General features: G+C 38.8%; 1 protein-coding gene across 2 annotated transcripts in view; it reads left to right on the top strand.

Moving 5' to 3' along the window:
* Positions 1–18,698, top strand: part of LOC132392609 (endoplasmic reticulum junction formation protein lunapark-B-like) — a 104,477-nt gene that overhangs the window by 23,546 nt on the left and 62,233 nt on the right. Inside the window, exons 2-5 of one of the 2 annotated variants that reach the window (XM_059966735.1) lie at positions 1,655–1,782; positions 2,197–2,248; positions 2,697–2,795; positions 12,401–12,442. In XM_059966735.1, the coding sequence (XP_059822718.1) occupies positions 2,769–2,795; positions 12,401–12,442 (69 nt within the window). In that variant the 5' untranslated portion in view covers positions 1,655–1,782; positions 2,197–2,248; positions 2,697–2,768. The other variant, XM_059966736.1, reaches the window with a different exon arrangement.

Below are 18,698 nucleotides of genomic sequence, written 5' to 3'. Positions count from 1 at the left end.
GTTAGTTCTAAACTTCGTTACTGATTTTCAAAACGGGGCATCGAATGTCACATCGTTTTGAGTGAGCTTGATTTTAATTTTAGCCGATTAAGTTATAAACGATATTGACTGAATTCAGATACTGAATAACGGAAGAAATGTTGCCTTTCTGAGTGGGGGCGGGGTACTATGATTATGCGTTGCCTTTGTTACTTCGTGACACCTACGTGAGAGTCATGGTTTCCTCTTTTGTATTTGTTCTGTATGTTTTTCTTTGGACGGTAACCGTATTTAAAGAAACAAACAAATGCCACACCCCTTTATCAAGCAAAGTGCAATTTTGTTTCCAAAGGAATTCCGTTCTTGAATTTCGTTAAGACGGTTCAAGTAGTTATCCGCTTAATTACATCGAATGACTTATCTACCGCGATCTTTCAAATTACATTTCCAGTTTGTTTCACAAAATATTTTATGTTACTATCAATAATAAAGAATAAAGAACAACACTCTCCTAATTCGCGAAGTGTTTTGTTTAAGGTAAACTAGATTTCCCAAATGTCAAGAACTGCTTGTTGCTATCATTCGCAATGACAAGTAATGCAATTCAACCGGTTTTGTTTCTTGTTTAGGCGTTCCCCTCAATTTCTGCCTCAGCCTAATGCTCCACAATGTACTCTTCCATAACAAGGTAACAGACGGGAGCGTTTGTGTAGTTCAAGATCATTAAAGACATTTCGTTTAGGCCAATAAGTTTTAAGTTATTTTCTTGTATAAGTAAGTCAAGAAAGTCAAAATAAATCCTTTGATTTAAGAGGTTACCTCATTATAGAAAAAACATAATCAATGAAAATAACTTGATAAATAAGCATTTATTGACAAATTCAAACTTTACAAGGAAACTTTCTTCTCAAGCATCGCTAAAATTCGACAACTTATGAGGGACTATTCCTACCTATACTTATAGTGGAATCATTAATTGCAATACATCTAAGGCAAATGATTAAATAAATCTGCCTCGTCTAAAATAAAATAACAAGTACCGGAGTTAGGTGATGAAAGTACATCTATGGAAACTTAACTATCAAAATGTAACATCCATAACGTCGCTATAGCTGGAATAGCATCCAATCTTGTATTTTCATATCTATTGAAATAGAAACGTTATTAGGAACAAATAATAAGAATATAGAAAATAATATATATATAAGTTGTGACATTAAAACTAAGCAAACGTTTCGTTTGGCACTAACAATATCTTAAAATCAACTGTCCGATTGAAAATGTCCAAAGAGTTGCATCTATTGTTGCTAAAAATATTAAGACTTTCAAGTAAATATTTCAATATTGTGTACATAACAATTTGAACAAATGCGACATGACAACCGAGCTACCAATCTGAATTAAGGTAACTTTCAATTATTTATCCTTGACTTTCCAATAACTCAGGCATCGAGGTAACAATGGCGAAATTGTTATTACAAAGCAATATTCAATTAAGCATTGTAGGTTGAAAATGTAGTTATTTACTTTGCAATTAAGAATTTACAATCATAGTTGATTTTATAACTACAGTGCTTTTATAGCTGGCATTAGACATTCGATAAATGTATTTAATAGTGAATTTGTCTTCTTTCCTCTGTGCCTTACCCTCACTCCTGCGCTTTGTGTCTTTCAGTTAATCCAAACCCACTCGCGTCACGTGGCCCAGCGTGTGGGTGAAAGGTCAGGACGCTGCGGCTGGTTGCGCGCCGTGTGTCTGGCAGCGCTGCTTTTGGCGGTGGAGGAAGTAGTTTCCAGTTCCAGGTGAGTGAATTGCTGCAGTGGAGGGGTCGCTTTGGCCTGATTAAGCAGGCTCGGCAGGATGAATGGTAATTGTTATGAAGTGCCAGTGGGCGGCTAGCGGTTTTCTCAGTGGCGTGTTTGCAGGAAGATAGGCCTGAGCGGAGAGTTTCTGCTTTTTGGGTAGGGCCTGGTGCTGCCACCGACACTGCAGGAGAATGTGAGCGTTGTTTTTGCCTTATACCGGCCCGAGTATTGATGTGAAGTGCAAGGGTCTCCAGGCCTGTAGATGCTTTCCATTAGCATTTATTGTCTAAGTCTGTGGCTGGCAAAAATGCTTGAGGCCCTTTTTGTGCTTGCAGATTGATAAGATCAGTTTACGTAGTACACTGAACCGTTACATTTTTTGTTAATGCCTAGTTTATTTTTTAATTTCAGATTCATGGCAAATAGATTATAAAGATACATGAAACCTTCAGGCGATTCTAAGGTAGGAGCGAATATTTTGGCGTTTTCTCCCGATTTTAATCCCCCAGTGAACACTGCTACAGTAGTATCGTTTATTTTACTGAGGCTCATCTGAGCTCGGTGTGTTTTTTTAATTACTTGTACTGTTGCTATGCTGGAGAATATTTCAAAGCACTTAATTTGCTTGAACTAATTTCTGCTACTTTTAAGTTCACAAAAGGAACTATATAAATTACTGTTTCTTATTGTTCTGGGGAAAACGGGGTAACCTTAAAATATAGGTAGAAAATTTTGCTAACGATCATGAAACTTATCTATTTATATTTGACAGCATTGTATTAACTGAGGTTCAATTAAAACATTTTTAAAACAAGCTTTCAGAATGTGACTAAAGCTGAAATGATATGTAGACTATGTGTATGCATTGTATTAGGTTGTTTACTTGACAGATGAATTTGGTAATTTTACAGGTTTCAAGTTATTTGTGCTGTCTGATAAATTGGTCAGATTATCCAAATCGCAGCTAATTTGAGTAAACCGACATGGGTGTGATGCTTTCTTGTTGGAGGGTAAGTGAGCAATTACATTATGGTTCAAATAAGATCTGTGAGTTTTAGAACAAACCAGGGAATGAATGTAATTATCTAATGATTTTGAAAAGTGAAAATTATGGCATGGAAGTGAATGTCAAGTAAATTGTTAGTATTTAAAATTTCTTGCCTTATTAAAGCCAATATTGTTACAATTTAAAATAAGAATCAAGGTTGTATATAGTATATATATTTTGATAAATGTACTTTGAAGTACAGAAGGTATGGCACACAGGAGAAAAACTTCTTGCCAATAATCTCTTAGTGATTACTCTTCCTTGTCAGGAGGAACTAATATTCTTTAAATTGTTTGTAGAAATAAATTAGCTTTCAAGTTAATCTTGTGAATCCTTTGTAAGTTCAATGCAGTTTCAGACCAACCTGCAGAACAACTGATATGTTCCCAATTGCCTGTTAAATCCAGGAAAATATTAGAGGGGATATGAGAGAAATTAACACTTTTACATGATTTTCATTGATTGGATGATGATCTTGCATTCTGTCTGTCTGTGGAAGGAGTAAGCCAAGTACAAGTGCCCCACAAAATTTGAGGCCTTAAGGTTTCTTCACAATGGATAACTAAAGCTATCCCTCTGTATTGGTTGGAATGTAGACCTACAAATTAGGGTTTATATATTTTTTGGATGTCAATTCAAGTAGAGACACAGTACATAATGGTGGCAAGAATGAGTATTAGGAAGGTAGAGAACGTAGTTGGGGAAATCAACACATTATGCACTACATCTCTACTTGAATTGACATCCAAAAAAGAACTGATTAAGACTTTTTAACCACTTGTCTCTGGACAAAGTCTTGACTTTCCAAAGCAAACGTCACTGATCTTAACAGATTGACATCATTTCATACACTGAAAATGTTCTTCTGTTTAGTGACCTGTCATAAATAATTATTAAGGAGAGCATTAATCTCAGAGACAATTATCACTTTGATAGTCATCTTTTGCAAAGTTGCAAGCATCAGATTAGCATGGGTTTCAATGCGCAAATGCTTCCTCTGGATAAGTGTTCTGCATTGTGACTGTGACTTACAGTAGGAAATCAAGATACAGATTTACAATGTAATTGTAAAATCTGACTGATCTACTTATTGAGGGTCTGATGAGGACTAAAGTACAATGATATCTTGAGAATATCCTGTGTAGCACGTGGGAAGATTGCCACATTAATGGCAGCATTCTCACCGAAACATTGTTTGTGTGCATCAGGTTTTCATTTCCCCAGAAATACCCTACACTTCCAGTTTGTCCAGTGTCACTGATCAGCAGGAATGGTAAAAGGATACACTGTAAGTGCATCAGGTGAAAGTATGTGCAGGCATCAAAAACTAATACTAATCAGACAGAGATTCGCTTCAGGAAGAGTGCAGTCTTTAAATCTGAAAGAGTATTACAGCACAGAAAGGCTCTTTGGCCCTTCTAGTCCATGCCAAATTATTATTCAGCCTAGTTCCATCAACCTGCTTTTGGGTCATAGCCCTCCATATCTCTTCCATCCATGTCCTTCTCTTGAATGTTCAAATTGAACCCACATCCAGCACTTCAGCTGGCAGCTCATTCCACACTCTCACCACATTCAGAATTAAGTTCTCTCTCATGTTCACCTTAAATATTTTACCTTTCGCCATTAACTTGTAGCTTCTAGTTCCAGTCTCGCCCAACCTCAGTGGGAAAAGCCTCTTTGCATTTACACTAGCTATATCCCTCATAATGTTGTATACCTCTATCAAATCTCCCCTCATTCTCCTACATTCCAGAGAATAAAATCTTAACCTATTCAGCCTTTCCCTGTAACTCAGGTGCTAAAGTCCTACCAACGTCCTTGTAAATTTTCTCTGCACTCTTTCAGTCTTACTGATATCTTTCCTGTAGGTTGGTGACCAGAACTACACAATTAAGTCTAAATTAAGTCTCACCAACCTTTTGTACAACCTCAACAAGAGAGAAGATGAGACAAGAACAAACTCCCAGCCATTGGGGAACTGGCCTATGAGGAAATGTCAATAGCTTCTCTGTCAGTGCATTACTGTAGCACGGAACACCCAAGTCTTCTCTGAACTTATGAGTAAATTTTCTATTGAGGGTGTCCTTGAATTGAGAGTTTGTTGATTAAAGCATTATAGCAAAATCTGAAGAATAGTTTAAAATTGTATTGCTGCCAAGCACTGAGTATTTGAGAATTTGGTTATAGATTTTCTTCAAAAAAAAATTCACAGATGTGGCATTGAGTTTTATGCTAAAGAACTTCATGTCTTCGTATTTGCAGATTTGTGTCGGTATCAATTGTGGACATTACTAGGACCCGTTGGTTCCCAAACATTAAAAATGGGCTGAGCTTGTGTTCCTTCTGGTAGTAATTTTAACTTGAGCTTACTATAAAGAAAAACATATTAATTTTATTTTAGGAAGAAAGATTTGACCCACAATTCAGCATTTTAAGAAAAAAAAAGCTCCTATGGAGTTAAAATAGGTCAGGAATCTTAAAAAGACTGAAGTTTTGTACAAGAGATTGATTGCCTGAAGAAATACTTTTTAATACCGGATCTAGGGTAACTTTTGCAAGCTATCTGAGGTAGAGATCAAATTAAACTTGTCTACTGGAGGGAGGAGCCTCTTAAGTTTACATGTAGAAGCTAATTCATTAAAGGTCAATACTTCCTTGCACAGTTTATTGAAGTTGTAGCAGTGATTGTTATTTTTTTTTGTTCTTAAGTGTAGCTTGACTGAAGGTTAAATGGCTGAAACTTCATGATGGCTTGTTTGTAGCTTCCAGCAGTTTTTGCAGATCTGGAATCTGAACATATCTGCATATTGGCTTGATGCAACTGGAATATAATAGACTTGCATATGTATGATAGCAGCACTGAAATAGCTGAACAATCAACTAAATTGAATCAAATACATTACATTAAAACAGAATTGCATACATTTGGAAATCATCAATGTCTACACTGGATTTGAAAAGACTGCTATTATCAATCCTGCAAAGCCGTCCTTGAAGAAGGATTTAATGACCAGTGTCTAAATTAGAAGACCATTCAAACAGCAGCTTAGTACAGCTGTATTTCAAAAAAAATATTTTAGCAAACAATCCATCACAGTTCCTCGTGCTATACAGACCTACTAGCAGCAGCATTAGTAATATATAGATGGAAAAAATAACTACCAGTGCAGCCTTTCAACATTCATGAAGCTTCACAACATTGTTGTGAAGTGTCATTGCATCAGGCCCATTGCAGGTAAAGAAACCTGATTATGGCCACAAATTTCCTACCCAAAAGTTCTCCAAAATAGCCTTTGCTAGAATATTTTCTGCATTTCCAGATCCTGGAAGGTCAAGAGCAGTTAGCTTTTGTCATATCTCTCTTTATATTAAAAAAAATAGATTTCATTTCTCTAGTACATCTAAAAGTGTTTTTGCTTTAGAAATTTCAAGCTTTGAGTTAATTGATTTGCTACTATCATAGAAATATTATTGTCAGTTACAAATTAATGCAATGCATTCATTTGGTGTGTGCAGTCTCTTGCAGAGGGCTTTTCACTTTTTTCACTTCTGTGACATTGTTATATATACAGTATCTTGCCTGCCCCTCCCATTTTCTGCCTTCTTTCCATGATTCTTTGGTTACTTATCTGTCTTTACCAGCATTCACCCTTTGCTATTGCACAGGAAGGTATTGCAGGGGATGCAACAACTGCCCTTCTCTTTTTTTTGTTCTTGCTATGAAGGGCTACAACACTTTTTGCTGAGGTCTGAGCAATTTGCATGCACTTCCAGTTTAGCATACTACATTTGTTGCTTGCAATGTGGTCTCCTCTTCATAGGAGAAACCAGGTGTAGATTGGTTGACTCATCCTGAACACGTCCACTGTCTAGTCACAAAGACGACCCTGTGCTTTTCTCCTACATCATCTTGCCCTTGCTAAATTCTCAGTTCATACTTGACTTCAGCGTGTCTAGCTGAAATTGACCGACACATTTGTTAAATATTTTTATTTTTTCTCTTTCTGTATCTCTATTTATATTGGTGTCATTATTGTTAAGCATACATTTCTAGTGTTTAAATTTAATTGCCCAAGAAATCTTAAATATGTTGTTACAATTTTGGTGATTGATATTTTCCCTGGCCTTTGCAACACTGACCATTTTGAAAGTCTCATTCATATCCTTGCTTACTGTTGATTGATTTCCATTCTCCCTCTCCAGTCTGCCTTGTTCTTCACCTTGTAAACTTGGTTTAGACAAGGCCCTGCTGATGTTACCCTAACTTGCACTTTGTATTGTTCACCCATTCACTTTATCTACCATGTGAAGTAATCTTTATTTAAAATTCTCATCACTTCCGAATTCTTTTGTGGCTTTATGCCAAAAGCACTGGTGCTGTAAAGCAATTGAGCTAACCATAATACTGAAGCAGACTGAGTTTAAACTCATCAGACTTGGATGTTGTTTTGTTCAGATATAAACTATTTCAAAAGTTGTGAAGGGTAGATGTTGAAGGACTACTTTTTTCCAGCTGAAATTCAAAAGTTAGGGAGTGGGGCAGAGCAATGGAGGATTTAATGGGACAAGTAGGCCACAGATTCAATATATAGTATCAGTCATTCTTCATGCTTGGTTATGAATCTTTTTTTGAAGAATTTCTGTTTCCAAGAGGGATGTGGATGTTTTTATTGAGTAAATTCGAAGCTGAGGTGGCAAGAAATCAAGTGATTGCACAGGAATTGGATAACATTAAGAACCAGATATGATATGGAATATAGGAGCTGGTTCAAGGGACTGCTACTGTTACTTCTGCCTGTCTTTAAAGCTTTCTCTAATACCTTTCTGGGTATCAAATTTTGTATGATAAAGTTCTGCTGCTGCACCATAGGGCATTTTTACTGTGTTGGGATGGCATATGAATATGAGATGAAAACACAAGTAAAAGGAGGAGCAGATTACCCAGGCCGTCAGGCTTGTTATGCCATTCAACAAAATCATGATTGATCTTTGACTCAGTTCTACTTATCTTTTTTTTTAAAAAAAATCAGTGAATGAATCTCTAGAGCCTGCAGAAGTAGAAAATTTAAAGGTTCACTATTCTTTTAAGTGAATCGTTATCTCCTCTTCTCGGAGTTGAATGGTCTCTCCTTAGTTCCAGATTGACTCCAAACTCTCAACATAGTTTATTGTCATTCAACTGTACACGGGTGTATAGCTAAATGAAATAATGTTCTTCTGGGACCAAGGCGCAAAATGAATAAATACATCACATAAAGCACATAAAATAATAGTAGTAGGCCTCCGTTAGTCTCGATAGACCATGGATTTGCACCTTGGAAAGTTTTCAGGGTGCAACCTTGGGCAAGGTTTTTTTTTAAATGGAAGACCAGCAGTTGCCCAAGCTGCAAGTCTCCCCTCTCCACGCCACCAATGTTGTCCAAGGGAAGGGCATTAGGAACCATACAGCTTGGCACCGATGTTGTCGCAGAGCAATGTGTGGTTAAGTGCCTTGCTCAAGGGCACACACGCAACCTCAGCCAAGGCTCGAACTAGCGACCTTCAGATAACTAGACGAACGCCTTTACCACTTAGCCATGCGCCAACACACATAAAATAATAACACAATAATATTGACATAATTAAATTCTGTAGATGTACAAGTTGACATAAAATATATATACAAAATATAGTTAAATATACAACAATGTAATGCAACTGGGGCTGTCATAAATAATATGTACTAGGTAGTAGTAGACTTTTACTATGTGATAAAAGTCTCTCAGCCTGGGAGAAGAGAACAAAAATAAGGAAAAAAGTGAGGTTGTGTACCATTCATTGCCATTCAGAAATCTGATGGCAGAGTGAAGGAAGCTGTTCCTGAAGCGTTGAATATGTCTTCAGATTCTTGTTCCACCACCTTGATGGTAGCAATTAGAAGGGGGCATGTCCTGGATGATGGTCCTTAACGATGGATACCGACTTTTTGAAGCATTGTCTTTTGAAGGTGTCTTCAGTGCTAGGGAGTCTAGTGCCTATGATGAAGCTGGCTGAGTTTACAATTTTCTGCAGCTCTTTCCGATCCTTTGCAGTGGAACCTCCATACCAGATGGTGATGTAACTAGTTGGAAAGTTCTCAACCGTACATCTGTAGAAATTCACGCGTCTTTGACGTACCAAGTCTCCTCAACTTCCTAATGAAATATAGCTGCTGTCTTGCTTTGTTTGAAATTTTTGGTTCCAGGTTAGACCTTCAGAGATGTTGACACCCAGGAAGTTGAAACAGCTCACCCTTTCCACTCTCAGTGTGTGTTCTCCCTTGACTTTCCCTTTCTGAAATCCACCATCGATTCCTTGATCCTAATAACTCTGAATGCAACATTATGACCCCACTAAATCAGATGATCTATCTCACACAGGTATGTCTCCTCGTCACCATCTGAAATTCTGCCAACAATGGTTGTCATCGGCAAATTTATAGATGACGTTTGAGCTGTGCTTAGCCATGCAGTCATGGATGTAGAGAGATTGGGAGCTAAGCACACATCCTGGAGGTGTGGGTATTGATTGTCAGTGAGAAGGAGATGTTATTTCTGATCTGCACTGACTGTGGGTCTCCCAAAAAGCAAGTCTGTTGTAGGAGGAGGTGCAAAGGCTCAGGCTTTAGTTTGTTGATTAGTACTGAGGGTATGATTGCGTTGAACACTGATTCTAATTAATAAACAACAGCATGACATAGGTATTGCTATTATCCAATGATTTAGGCAAAGTGGAGAGCCAGTGAGATTATATCTGCTGTATACATACTGTGGTGATAGGCAGATTGCAGCAGGTTTTGCTTCCTTGTTTAGGCAGGGGTTTATTTTGGCAACCTCTCAAAATACTTCATCACAGTAGATGTGAGTGCAACTGGGCGAAAGTCATTGTGTCAGCTCTCCCTGCTCTTCTTCAGCACTGATATGATTTTCGTCCTTATTGAAACAGATGAGAACCTCTGACTAGGCTAATGAGAGATTAAGTAATGTCCTTGAACACTCCCACCTGTTGCTTGGCACAAGTTTCCACTGCTGTACCAGGTACACCATCTAGACCTGATGCCTTCTTGTTGTAAGAAATCCTTAACCTGTACTAAAATCTTGCAATAAAAGCCAACTATTTACTTTTCTATCTCATTGCACCTTTAATAGTAACCACTGTTGATGTGTAGAAAGAAGCCCTTTTCACTTCAGCCATGCCCAGTTACTCAGTATTTAAACAAAAATGCTGAGTTTTCCCCCCAGTGTATAACCTTACAATGTTTCTACCTTATAGTCAGTCGGCCAAGTTGTTGCCTGCTCACTTCACCTGTCATCCCCTTTGAAGCTCTTGATCCATGCTGGTTCAAAGGAAATTTATTACTAAAGTACAAATACTACCTTGATATTCTTTTTCCAGCAGGCATTTACTGGAAAAATAAAATATAATAGAATCTATGAAAAAAAATAACTAATGACTGACAAATAACCAATGTGCAAAAAAAGAAGACAGACTATAAATAAAAATAATGCTAAGAACATAAATTGTGAAGAGTCCTTGAAAGTGAGTCTGTAGGTTTTAGAACTGGCTCAGAATAGTGTTGAATAAAGTTATCCACACCATTTCAAGAATTCAGTGGTTCTAGGGTAATAACTATTCCTGAACCATGTGATGTGGGATTTAAGGCTTCTGCACCTCCTGCCTGATGGTAGTAGTGAGAAGGGAGCATGGCTTGGATGGTAGGGGTCTTTGATAGTTGCTGCTTTCTTGTGGAGGATCTCCATATAAATATATTCTGTACAAACACGAGAAAATCTGCAGATGCTGGCTATCCAAGTAACACACGAAATACTGCAGGCTTTCTGTTGCTCCCAGTGTGGCCTTCCGTATATCAGTGAGATCTGCAAGACTGCTTCGCTGAGCACCTATGCTCCATCTGACAGAAAAAGTGAGATCTGTCAGTGGCCACCCATTTCAATTCTTAGCTTCCCATTCCCATTCCGACACATCAGTTCATGGCTGCCGCTACTGCTGTGATGAGGCCCCACTTGGGTTGGAGGAGCAATAGCTTGTATTCTCTCTAGGTAGCCTCCAACCTGATGGCATGAACATTGATTTCTCAAACCTCTTGTAATTGCCCCCCACCTCACCACACTAAGAGGGGAAGGCTTTTAAAGGAATTCAATAGAGGTAACTTCCTTACAAGGGGTAGAGATTACCTGGAATGAACCACTAGAGGAAGTGGTTGAGGCAGGTACAATTACAATTCTTTAAAGGCATTTGGACAGTTCCATAGAGGAAAGGGGCTGAGAGGTTTATGGACCAAATGTGGGCACCTGGGACTAGTGGGGAAGGTCCTCTGGTTGGCATTGACAAATGTGGCAGAATGGCATTATTTTAACTGTATGACAGTAAAAAAAATCCAGCACTTGAAATTTGTTGCCTAACTTTCTGGTTTTCCACACTATTTGATTTACTGCTAATAATACCCAGAATCTTCCTTTCTTGTGTTACATCATACATTTTCTGGTGCACAGTGAGTTTGAGGAGCAGGAAAATGTACAAGCACGCTCATACTCAGGCTGCAAACCTACCTGCTTTCCAGATGCTAAGCTCCAGTTCCAAGACTGGCCTGTGGTCTGGACCACTGTCGCGGTCACACTGTAAATCCCTGACTCTGGCTGCATGCTTCTGTTGTATTCTGAACTCTTGGGTCACATTCTAGACAAATGGGCATCTGTGGAATTCATTGCTACAGACGACTGTGGAGATTAAGTCATTGCGTATATTTAAAGCAGAGGTTGATAAGTTCTAATTAGTAAGGACATCAAAGATGATGGGGAGAAGGCATGAGAGTGGGTTTGAAAGGGATAATAAATCAGCCATGAAGGAATGGTGGATCAGAGTCAGTGGGCCGAATGTGCTAATTCAGATCTTGTGTCAAATAGTCTTATGGAATTGTAAGGATTTCTGAATAACTGAATGCTGAATTGTCAGTCTTTCTTTAACATTCTAAATACAAAATAAATCCATGCAGGTGTTCTCAGGGAAACACATCAGTCATTTTGATGGCAGCTCCATCTTGGGTTTTAGTTTTACAAGCTTTTCACTTAAGAGCTTTTATTGTGCCATCTATGTTCATTTTTCCCATTTCTGTCCTTGTGAGTGATAAACATAGTGTTAATCAAAGTGAAATCTAGGTCTGACATCAAGAATTAACATTCATAAGTAATACTTGCTGTTTTTTAGTTGTCAACTTGTTACCATGGAAACAAACTTTTCATATAAACTTTTCACTTGTGTCACCTACTATTAGCTTTATAAAGTTTGTATTATCATTATGTATTAATAATACTTCTATGTATTTTTTATTCTATTCCATCACAAAATGATTGTATCTTAATCATTGGGTGATTTGCTATTATACCCAAGCCTGCTGGTGAGTGGTCCCAACCAGTGTAAAAGAAACATAAACTTTTATAGTGTTGAATTAGAATATTTATCTTGTGAAAACTATTATATAAACATGTACTTTTGTATTTTTTACATTTCTTTTTATCTTTAATTCAGGCGAAGCCTTCCACTGTAGAAATATTGGAAAAAATTGACAAGGTACCATCTTTCATGTTTTTTTCATTTTTCATTCAGATGTATAAATGGTGTAAATGTGAAAAAGTTGTGGTATAGTGGCTGCTAAGTGACAAACCGTCTAGATCCTGAAATTCAAATCACAACCAACAATTTGCAGTCTGTCACTAATTTGGTATTCAAACAAAATTAAGTAATGAAGTCCACAAAAATAGTTGACTTAATAACAACAAAACAAGATTTGGTTCACTGATATCTTCTGGGAAGGTGATTTGCTCTCCTTGCACAGCCTAGCCTAAATGAAGAGACTGGGTAAGAAGAGGTTGGCTCACAATTAGAGAAAGCTTGTAGACAGTGCAAGAGGGAAGATAAGCAGGTAGAGATGTGCTCAGACCGAAGATTTGAGATGCGTCTATTTTAACGCAAGGAGTGTTGTGAACAAAGCAGATGAGCTTAGAGTGTGGATCAGTACTTGGAGCTGTGATGTGGTGGCCATTACAGAGACTTGGATGGCTCAGGGGCAGGAATGGTTACTTCAAGTGCCAGACTTTAGATGTTTCAGAAAGGACAGGGAGGGAGGCAAAAGAGGTAGGGGCGTGACACTGTTGATCAGAGATAGTGTCACGGCTGCAGAAAAGGTGGACGCTATGGAGGGATTGTCTACGGCGTTTTTGTGGGTGGAGAACAGGAATGGGTCAATAACTTTACTGGGTGTTTTTTATAGACAGCCCAATAGTAACAGGGATACCGAGGAGCAGATAAGGAAACAGATCCTGGAAAGGTGTAATAATAACAGAGTTGTCGTGATGGGAGATTTTAATTTCCCAAATATCAATTGGCATCTGCCTAGAGCAAGGGGTTTAGAGGGGGTGGAGTTTGTTAGGTGTGTTCAGGAAGGTTTCTTGGCACAATATGTAGATAAGCCTACAAGAGGAGAGGCTGTATTTGATCTGATATTGGGAAATGAACCTGGTCAGGTGTCAGATCTCTCAGTTGGAGAGCATTTTTGAGATGGTGATCATAATTCTATCTCCTTTGCCTTAGCATTGGAGAGAGTTAGGAACAGACGAGTTAAAGAAGTGCTTAATTGGAGTAAAGGGAATTATGAGGCTATCAGGCAGGAGATTGGAGCCTTAAATTGGAAACACATTTTCTCAAGGAAAAGTACAGAAGAAATGTGGCAAATATACAGGGGATATTTGTGTGGAGTTCTGTATAGGTACGTTCCAATTTGACAGGAAGTTATGGTAGGGTACAGGAACTGTGGTGTACAAAGGCTATAATAAGTCTAGTCAAGAAGGAATGAAAAGATGTGAAAGAATAGGACCTACCAAGTGTGACAGTGGGAAAGTGCGTATAGAACTGGAGGAAATAGCAGAGGTACTTAATGAATACTTTTACTATGGAAAAGGATCTTGGTGATTGTAGTGATGACTTTCAGCAGACTGAAACGCTTGAGCATGTAGATGTTAAAGAGGATATACTGGAGCTCAAGTTCGGTAAGTCGATGGAACCGGATGAGAAGTACCCCAGGCGACTGTGGGAGGCAAGGGAGGAGATTACTGAGCCTCTGGCGATAGTCTTTGCATCATCAAAGAGGGGAGAGGTTCCGGAGGATTGGAGGGTTGTGGATGTTGTTCCTTTATTCAAGAAAGGGAGTAGAGATAGCCCTGGAAATTATAGATCAGTGAGTCTTACCTCAGTGGTTGGTAAGTTGATAGGGAAGATTTTGAGAGGCAGGAATTATGAACATTTGGAAAGGTATAATATGATTAGGAGTAGTCAGCATGGCTTTGTCAAGGGCAGGTCATGCCTACGAACCTGATTGAATTTTTTGAGGATGTGGCTAAACACATTGAAGGAAGAGCAGTCGATGTAGTGTATATGGATTTCAGCAAGGCATTTGATAAGGTACCCCATGCAAGGCTTATTCAGAAAGTAAGGAGGCATGGGATCCAAGGGGAATTGCTTTGTGGATCCAGAACTAGCTTGCCCACAGTAGGCAAAGAGTGGTTGTAGACGGGTCATATTCTGCATAGAGGTCGGTCACCAGTGGGGTGCCTCATGGATCTGTTCTGGGACCCTTACTCTTTGTGATTTTTAAAAAATTTTTATAAATGACCTGGATGAGGAAGTGGAGGGATGGGTTAGTAAGCTTGCTGATGACAAAGATTGGAGGTGTTGTGGATGGCATGGAGGATCAGAGGGATCTTGGGGTCCGAGTCCTTAGGATGCTCAAAGCAGCTGTGCAGGTTGACTCTGTGGTTAAGAAGGCGTATGGTGTATTGGCCTTCATCAATCATGGAATTGAATGCAGGAGCCAAGAGGTAACGTTGCAGCTATATCAGACCCTGGTCAGACCCCACCTGGAGTACTGTACTTAGTTCTGGTCACCTCACTACAGGAAGGATGTAGAAGCCATAAAAAAGGGTGCAAATGGAGATTTACAAGAATGTTGCCTGGAGTCGGGAGCATGCCTTATGAGAATAGATTGAGTGAACTCGGCCTTTTCTCCTTGGAGCGACGGAGAATGAGAGGTGACCTGATAGAGGTGTATACGATGATGAGAGGCATTGATCATCTGGATTGTCAGAGGCTTTTTCCCAGTGCTGAAATGGTTTCCACAAGGGGACACAGGTCTAAGGTGCTGGGGAGTAGGTACAGAGGAGATGTCAGGGATAAGTTTTTTTTTACTAAGAGCGTGGTGAGTGCGTGAAATGGGCTGCCGGCAACGGTGGTGGAGGTGGATACGATAGGATCTTCTAAGAGACTTTTAGATAGGTACATGGAGCTTAGTAAAGTAGAGGGCTATAGGTAAGCCTAGTAATTTTTAAGGTTGGGCCATGCTCAGACAGCTTTGTGGGCTGAAGGGCCTGTGTTGTGCTGTAGGGTTTCTATGTTTAAATGTGACTGCTGATCCACCTATATGGTTGAGTTTGAAATGGCTTCAAGGAGGCTACTTGAATAGAGAAACAAGTCATTAGACCGTAAAATATATACAAAGTTCATAAATAAAATGTCACTTGTAGTTTGGGATTAGGCCAACTCAGTTCAGTGGGCCCTCTTCAACCAGCCACCAAAATATACCAGAGAATATTGCTGGACATTTCCAGTTTTGAATTTGGAGATGATGTTTAATTTCAGCAGAAAGCTTTGTTTTACTTAAACTATTCTTTAGTAAGTGATTGGGAGAGAAGCTTGTAACTATTGGATTTTCACCAAAGAAATTGTACTGTTTCAGTACAGAAAACAAGACAACTAAGATTTTGAGTATGTGCAAATGAGAATAAGCTTTCAAGTTTTATTACTGTACAGTATCCTATTGTTTAGACCCATCTTATCAATTAATGAGACATTAGTGCTCGAGCCCAATTTAAACCAAAACATATAGTCAGACTGCAAACAGAATGCTGAAAAGAAGCTTGAAGCTTTGTGATTTAGTTTGCTGCCTGAATTTGCAATTGCTTTGTTAGTGCCAGTGAAGTGAGGTTGCAGCGACAGCTGATGTTTATTATAATAGCAGAGAATGCAATTTAACAGGTATAAAAATAGCTTCAGCCTCATCTATTTATAATCTGAGGTGGAGCATACACAGATTCTGGGAGAAAACCCCAAGTAATTATGAAGAACTCTGAATGTAGCTACACCTGAAATGCAGTTGCTCAGGGAGGATAAAAGGAAAGCCCATATGTCAGAATTGTTAGGATTTTTAAAAAGGTATATTGTCGTAATCAGTTGAATTAAATGTCTTGTTTATGTGTTTATGAGTTTGTGATTGGTACCAAGTGGGGATGACAGAAAATAGTATTGTTGGTTTGGTGATTATAGGATATTTGGTCATGTCTGGTGAATCAAGCTGGTTTTTGATTGCTGGTGAGAAGTAAGAAGGGGCAAATTGAAAGCGAGGATAGAAACTTTACAGTGAAAACCTTGGTGAAAGGGGAACAGTATATTCCTGGTTGGCACCCATCTGTCCAGAAGCACAATGGGTAATGATCATTATCACAAGCATTAGAGGAAGGTTTGGACATCCTGAGACTTTCAGCCGTCAAGATCCCCTTTGGCTTCACCAGTGTGGTCCAAAGGAAAGCTTATGAAGCAATATGTTTGGCATCAGCTTGGCTGCAGGAGCTGCCGGAAGGATGTTCAATGATGTGCAGTTGTCTTGGGGGTTCCCCTCTGTATTTGCAGTCTGGGTTTACTCCCTTTCATCTCTCCCAAGGCTGCACACAAGGCAGTGCAGCTATTTACCCATAGCTGGGAATCTGGTTCATGAGCACCAGGGCTTGTCCAGCTTGGTGCTACGCATGCAGGGGCCAGACCTCCTCCCCATCGTCTGTAATTAAGCCTGAATTCAAAAGTTCTGTTTTCATGTGTTGCTGCAAGGAGGCATTACACGAGGCTTGCTGTTGGAGAGGCTACATACTAGCAAGGAGAGACTTACACATTCAACTCAGCTTTTCATAAGCCAGCAGTGGAAGCTGAAAGTGAGAGTGACAAACACTACCACGCCAGATGCATCACAACAACCATTTTGACATGAGTTTATTCCTAGAGAGAAGAATAATGGTTAAGCAGAATTTGGTGTTATTTGGAGTGCAAACAAGTACATGAGCTTGGGTTCATGGAGAATGGAAAATGAGAGTTGGCCAGGAAGAATTAATTTGCTACCCATAGAGCCAAAGCATGGGTGAAGTTTACATCAGTAAGTATGCTGACATGGCGAGGCAGTGGCGTGGACTTCTTTGGAGTGGCTGTTCAGCTCAGGATATAAAACCACAGCTTTGAAAACAATATAGATTGTGGCTAGGAAAGAAAACATTTTTGACAAGAACTCAATACACTGTTAAAGCTCACCAGAAATGTAAGTTGGAAAATAATTGGAATAGAATTAGTTAAAGGGTTAACAGATGCTGCTGAAATTAGATATTCTCTTCCAGCTCTATGATTAAAACCTTGATGCAATATTTTCAGGGAGTTCATTTGTGAATGATAATAAGGATTAATATCTCTTTTGGGATTCAAGTTGACAGTAAGTGGAAAGCGAATAATTGAAGGAAAGTTTTTGAAAAAGGCTGGTAGTAAAAGATGGAGCCAGGCAAAGATGACTCCATTCAGCTAGACAAAGGAGGATAATAGTATGATTAATTATCAAAGGTCAGTGAGAGATCAAGAACAATGAACCATAGATGTACAACATGCTTAGAGAAGGTAATTTTTTCTTAACTGTGAGTTCTTTTTAGTGTGGTGGTTTGGGCAGGAATGTGACTGCATAGGTAGCAATAATGGATTTGGGTGGTGACATTTTCAAGAACTGTCAAAAGCAAGGAATGTTGGAGATGGTCTTTTGTGGTTTCAAATTGCAGCCTTGAGTCTTTTTTTCCAAAATAGAGAAGTGAAGAGGAAGGGCAAAAACAGAGGAGGGATTTTAAGTCCTTTGAGTGTAGACAACAGTTTGAACAATACACAATACTTTAGTCATTCATCATCAGATTTGGCCGGTCCATATCAAGTCTCTGTCCAATCTGGCAAAGCTGCTCACTAATCTTGGGTGTTCTCAGATTGGGAAAAATAAATTTTCTTTTCTTCACTATCAGGAACCAGGCTCTTGCTTCCACACAAGTGCAGGAAGCTTCTGACCTTGATTACCACTATAATTGAGATTATACAGCTGTCTTTAATTGTATTCTTCCTTCTTGTTTTTTAAATTTTCATGAAGGTTCAGGTATCTGAGGCAAACCCTTTTTTCTCCAATGTTTCTTTCTGCATTCTCACCTTCAAGTGCAACTGGTCACCACCTAGCTTCTGTACTCCCAAGTTTTTGAACTGCTGATTTATGTCCTTGCAACTTTGCTAATAATTGATGAAAGCAGTTGAGAATTTTGATATGGGATGAGGAAGAGGAGGAGTGAATAAAGATGAGTGTAAGAGCGTTATGAAAATAAACATGTGTGGATTGCATGTTACTATAATATGAAAGGCTGAAAGTGATGAAACCAGGAAGAACAGACTCAGCAGAATGCAATTGCAACAATGAATTTACAGTTTTCTAAAAACTATTTGTAATGTCTCTTTTGCTGATGAGAGGGCAATGTGTATTGAAGGAATGCAGAACAATTCACTGAATTTGAAATGCATTGGAACAGAAAATAGTTCCTTTATACAAATTTCATTTTAGAGTTGATTAACTTCTGATGCATCTCCATTTTAGATTGTAATAGTGCTTCTGTTCCCCCTAATTTAAAAATGGTGCATTCACAACTGTGGTATCTTTTTTTTA

The sequence above is a fragment of the Hypanus sabinus genome, chromosome 4 (assembly GCF_030144855.1).
Source record: "Hypanus sabinus isolate sHypSab1 chromosome 4, sHypSab1.hap1, whole genome shotgun sequence".
NCBI classification, from domain to species: Eukaryota; Metazoa; Chordata; class Chondrichthyes; order Myliobatiformes; family Dasyatidae; genus Hypanus; species Hypanus sabinus.
This window is presented reverse-complemented; position numbering and strand designations above follow the sequence as displayed.